This window comes from Pipistrellus kuhlii, unplaced genomic scaffold (genome assembly GCF_014108245.1).
Source record: "Pipistrellus kuhlii isolate mPipKuh1 unplaced genomic scaffold, mPipKuh1.p scaffold_m20_p_33, whole genome shotgun sequence".
NCBI classification, from domain to species: Eukaryota; Metazoa; Chordata; class Mammalia; order Chiroptera; family Vespertilionidae; genus Pipistrellus; species Pipistrellus kuhlii.
Window position 1 is genome coordinate 3,232,898 of NW_023425533.1, and position 6,000 is coordinate 3,238,897.

Sequence of the window (6,000 nt, forward strand, 5' to 3'; positions counted from 1 at the left end):
TCCCATAGGCTCTCCTGCTTTTTAATTTTTTTTTCTAGAAGCTGCTCTAATTGGGTATTTTTTTTCATCTTGTCTTCTAGCACACTGATGTGGTCCTCTGCTGCTTCTAGTCTGCTCTTGGTGCTTTCTATTGAGTTCTTCATAGTAGTGATATCATTTTTCATTTCTTTTTGGTTCATCTTCATTTCCTCTTGGTTCTTCTTCATTTCCTCTTGGTTCTTACTCATTTTGTCAAGTTTGTCTTCCATTCTTTTTAGCCATCTTATGATCATTACTCTGAATTCTTGCTCTGGTACATTGCTTGCCTCCTACTCGTTTACTTCCTTTTCTGGTGATGTCTGCTTTTCTTTCATTTGTGAGCTGTTTCTTTGTCTACCCATGGTCTCTATTTTCAGGATATCTGGTTATGTAGATCTCTCTCTCCTGCGTTGGTTTAAAGTCCCAAAATACAAAGCAACCAGGTATAACACACAAGGCACTATACAGAAATGTATTTGTGATATTAATAACCTCCAATAAAGGTGACCACTAGGGAAAGGCAAATTAGGGGATAGGAGAGAAAGAAGAAGAGTAAAAGGAGAAGAGGGAGGGAGCAAAAGAAAAAGGGGGGGGGGGAAATATATATATATATATATATATATATATATATATATATATATATAAAGGAATGTCAAAATGAAATTGGGAAACAGGGAGAAGAAAAGAGAGAGAGAGAGAGAGAAGAAAATGACTGAGGGACAAAAGGGGAACAAACTATATATATGGGGACAGAATTTCAATAGAATAACCACTAACCCCAGCAAATGCTTGCAACTGTACCTGGAGAATAATACAGTCTACTCACCCACTAATATCCAGCCAAGGAAGGGAAAACAGAAGGAAAAAAAAGCAAATAAAAAAATACCAAGCAACCGCAACAACAAAAGAATAAGCAAAACACTCTCACTAAAAAGCATAAAAATACAATATAATCAACATTCACACAAACAGCATCAAAAGGACAGAACGGGGAAAATATATATATGTATATATATTTGCTAGTTAATACATCTCAGAGAGGGGTGTGTATGCACTTGGCACAGGGGATTGGAAATTAGATATATAAGTAGGGTAGAAATTTTAGCAGGGGGGAGACAGAAAGAGTAGGGAAAATCTAAAGCAGAAAAGGGTTAAGATAAACAGGTAGCAAAAGGGGGGAAGTTAGGAAGAGAGTGGAGAGTGATGGTGTAAAGATCATGTTGAGATTGGATAAACAACGCTAAAGGAGAAATGAAGATAGAATGAAGAACAGTAATTCTAATGTAAAATAAAGACAAAATAAAATGGCACTTAAAAAAAAGTTAAAATAGCAGTAGTAATAATGCTGATTGAACCTAAAAATGTAATAATTAAAAAGTTAAAATCAAGAGAGGAAAAAAGGAAAAAATTTGTTTCTCAAGTAAAAGATGCAAAAATGAAAATAAAATAAAAAATTAGCAAAAAAAAAAAAGTGTGCATTTGTGAAGGCCATTCACATTCACTTCTTCTATTCTATTTGGCACGCCTATTTCTTTAGACAGTATTGCAGTTCCTTGCATTCTGCTGCACCTCAGTGTTGTAAACTAGTCCTTAATTTTAAGATGGCGATTTCTTAGTTTCTTGGTTTTTGATTAAATAAAACTAATAAACACAGTAAGTTTGTACTCCAGCCCCTAGGTGGCAGTGTTTCTGGATTGATGTCTCTGTCTTTTTGGCTGATCTAGCCTTCTTTTTCTATGGAACTCAATACAGTTTTTGTCTTGGAGCTGAATCCCGGATGATTTCTCCCAGCTCTGCTTCTCAGCTTCCAGAAAAGCAGTTTCCCACTGTCGTATCTCAGGGCCAGCCAATCTGGGTGGTCTCTCCTTTGTAATCAGAAGCAAAGGGTTGTAGGGGAGCCAGTGTAGGTGTGCGATGGGCCAGTCTGCGCGCACTTGCAAACAGACTGCATACCTTTCCAACTCCTATGTTCTCCCTCTGTGTCTGATCAGAATGGGTTGCTACCTAGAGAACCCCACTATTAGCAACCTTAGAAACTCCCGTCCACTCTCTCGAATCACGCCAGACCCAACAGCGGGGGACTCTTGTGGACAGAGATTTCCACAGTCCCAGCGCACGGGCTTTTGTCTCTGCCACCACAGAGGCCCGCAGCATCTGCAGCTGCTGCCTCTGCAGCCTGGACACAGACACCCCACGTTATCCCCGGCAAAATCCAACCTTTCTTTGGAATCCACGTGTCCGCACTGGCCAGGGCCCCACAGCTGCTCAGTGGTCTCCACAGTTGTGGTTTTTTTAAAGTCTCAGATAAGATCCCCAGTTGCAGCTCTGATGTGGTTGTGAGAGGCAGCACGTACAAGTGTTTACCTTGCCGCCATCTTCTAGGAGCGCCAAGCCTTTATTATTATGGTCTTTCTATGCTGATGAAACTTTTGAGTGTATGTTGTTTTTAAACAAATCTTATGAGCTGTGCCTGATGATTAAGTAACTTTTGGTATTAACACTTACTATAAACTGAACATGAATAGCTAATTTTATGTGATGAGGCTGTTTTATTTTCCCACAGTCTATTTTAGAGATGATTATTAGTTGACTTGCAGTATTACTTCCTACATTGCATCTCCTTAAGCTTCCAAAAATTCCAGATTCCTTAATTAGTGCCCTAGTATGCACTTTAAATATTTGTATACTTATTTTCTTACTTCATACAATATCCATTTCTGTCACATGTTTTCTGTTATATGTATATGTTATTATTGAAGAATATCAAGGCAAAATTCTCAGCTAGTTTCTAGTGCCAATATTTTTCCAATAGTCACTAAAATGGTCATATGAAAATATCTGGTTAATATTTGGGAGATGAAGGGCAAAAATCACTAGAAAAGTGATAGGGTAATCTAAACTGAGGTGATTTATTTTGTTTTTCATCACTTAAGATTATTAATAATATGTCATGGCTAGGTGGCTCAGTTGGTTGGAACATCATCCCACACACTGAAAGGTTTTGGGTTCAATTCCTGGTCAGAGCATATACCTAGGTTGCAGGTTCAATCCCCAGTTGTGGTGCCTTCGGGTGGCAACCAATTGATGTCTCTCTCTCTCTTCCTTCCTTCCGTCCTTTCTCTCTCAATCAATAAAAACATATCCTCAGGTGAGGATTAAGATAAAAAATTATTGACAATATCATGTCAATTTAGCTTTGTGCCATGCACTGTGCCTGAACATTTGAATAAGTTATGACTAATCCTAATTGAACCTTGTAATGTGAACATTATTTTCCTATATTTAAAGATGATTAGACTGAAAATCAGATTTATTAGCACAGGTAACAGCTAGGACTTGAACTCAGATCTGTCTGACTTAAAACTTTTTAATTCCTTCCATAATTCCAAAGTGAAAGGTCAACCTAAAAGGTAAAAATGGTCAACCCGAAAGGTAAAAATAAGTACAGAATAATGTAATGCAGCGCCTTATAGTATAGCATTGGTGTCATCTTTTTAAACATTTTTTATGTACAAGTTTCTTTTTGTTGTATTAAAAATATGTAGATTTGTATTGCTCCACTATAAAAATTAAAAATAACTAAATATGGCTTTAAAGTACCAACTCATATCTTGACATTATCAGCAGTATCTGTTGGATGTATTGACTGTTATCTGTGGAAGTTATTACATCATACCTTTAATGAATGTGTGTGATGAATTAGAGGGAAGAGGAAAATGAAGTACAGGGTTAATATTATAAGAAAAACACATCAGCTTATGTGATATTAAATAAAAGTAAATATTTAATTATTTTATAATACTTACCATCTGCTTTTTATTTTTAGGTGATATTATAAAAGCAGTAACTGAACTGGATAGAGTGCATGTCATCAGTATCTTGGATATCTGTAATTTGGGTAACAACAAAGTAGAAGTCTATTTGCATAAAATTTATAGACCAGATAATGCTCCTTAAAATTGGCAAGTGGAATTATTACAGATTGTTAAATAAGGAAATACCTTAATTATATTCTATCATTTTGTTGGTAATTTTGATAACTATTTTTCTGCAAGAATATTACATAAGCTCCCAAGTTAAGTTGTTTAATGTTTATTTTCTATTGTATTTGGAGTTAACAGACTTCAGTTTAACTTCATTACTGAACCAGTCATCAGAAAAACTTATGTGTATCAAGAAAATTTACTTTACATTGATATGACTATTATCTTGACTTTTAATAATTTATGTTCAATATCTTATTTGTGAAGTGTACATTTATTCTAAAGCCTCAGCATATGGCATTTTAACTTCAGAAGAGTAACTTCATAGCCATTTAACATCCTGCAACTTTTATTCACCTATAATGGGAAATTTTGAGTTGCTAATTTGAAGATTAAATGCTTCTAAAATGGTCAATCTGCATTTCTTACAACCAAGGTAGTTTCTATCATTTTCAAAAGCACACAATAATTGTTATGGTCTAGTTGCCCCATTCTTTAATTTAGTCAGCGATAAGTGTGCATGAATTAAATTGTCTTAACGTTTTTCACTTCCTATTGTGACTTCATATCATTTGAATTTCTAAATGTGTTCACAGTCTGTTATTTTAAAGCCAGAGGCTACAATATATCTAGATTTTAGCTGTATTCAGTTGTAATTTGGATACATGTAATGTGAGCTTAAATAGTATCTCATATTAACATTTTAAGTGCTCATATTCAAACTATAAAACAGTAACTAAGGACATTGATTTTATTCTGGTTGTCTATTATACTTCCACATTTGCAAGGCCCTTTGGTTGACATCTATTTGTATCTATGACCAACACATGAGTTAAAAATTATTCTGTATCAAGTTGAATCTGATTATAGTTAAGCTATTAATTTGTGGGGTTTCCTTGGAGCCCTATTGGTCTGTGATTTCATATGCTATACATTTAAAATGTATTGGGCAGCTCATAAACCTAAAGACAGATGCTGTAGTTTGTCCATAAATGTGTATGGTCTTTTGTTCTTTATAATTGTGTTTAAATGTTAATTAGAATTGCAAATCCTTTTTGTGATAAAATTCTGAGTGTGTTATTAAAGAAGTTAGAAAACAATAACTTTTTTGGTCACCTGTCTTATTTTGAATGGATTTAATTTCTTTCTTCCATATGTATTTTTGGTCATGAGAGATCTGTATGTACTTACTAAATGAACCAATATGAGTCTTCCATATGGGTTGAAGATTGTTGTTTTGTCAAAAAAAAAAAAAAAAAAAAAAAAAAAAAAAAAAAAAAAAAAGCTGGGTTTTTGTATTTAGTTATAATAAACTCAAATATAAGGAAATTTAATTTTAGTGCGACATAAATTTTGGGGAAGGGAAAAATAATACTTAAGAAGTTACTGACTAAAATCTCAGGCCGAGATTTCAAAACCACACATTTTAACAGATATAATTTCTGTTCTCATATTGAATGAGAAATATGAACTTTTTTAAAATTTAGAATTTTTAAAAGAAAATTTCTTGGCAGTTTATTTTATATTCTAGTGATGTTTCTATCCAAATTTGGAGTTAAAACATATGTGTCATTAAGTCTGGATATTGCAAAATTAGATCGCTCCTGTGGCAGTTTCCTAAGAAGAATAGAAAACTATCTACAGCCGGGACCGGTTTGGCTCAGTGGATAGAGCGTCGGCCTGCGGACTGAAAGGTCCCGGGTTCGATTCCGGTCAAGGGCATGTACCTTGGTTGCGGGCACATCCCCAGTTGGGGGTGTGCAAGAGGCAGCTGGTCGATGTTTCTCTTTCATCGACGTTTCTAACTCTCTGTCCCTCTCAATTCCTCTCTGTGTAAAATCAATAAAATATATTTAAAAAAAAAAAAAAAAAAAAAAAAAAAAAAAAAAGAAAACTATCTACAGAAGAACATATCTTCAAGTGACAATGTGTTCATTAATTCCAAAGTCAACACAAATATACTACTGTGACATCAAATTTATATTAACAAGTCAATGAG

General features: G+C 34.5%; 1 protein-coding gene across 1 annotated transcript in view; it reads left to right on the plus strand.

Moving 5' to 3' along the window:
• Positions 1 to 5,093, plus strand: part of RADX (RPA1 related single stranded DNA binding protein, X-linked) — a 67,378-nt gene extending 62,285 nt beyond the window's left edge. Inside the window, exon 14 of the mRNA XM_036460748.2 lies at positions 3,845 to 5,093. Coding sequence (XP_036316641.1) covers positions 3,845 to 3,975 — 131 coding nt within the window. The 3' untranslated portion in view covers positions 3,976 to 5,093. The remainder of the gene's footprint in view (positions 1 to 3,844) is intronic.
• The last annotated feature ends 907 nt before the right edge of the window (positions 5,094 to 6,000 follow it).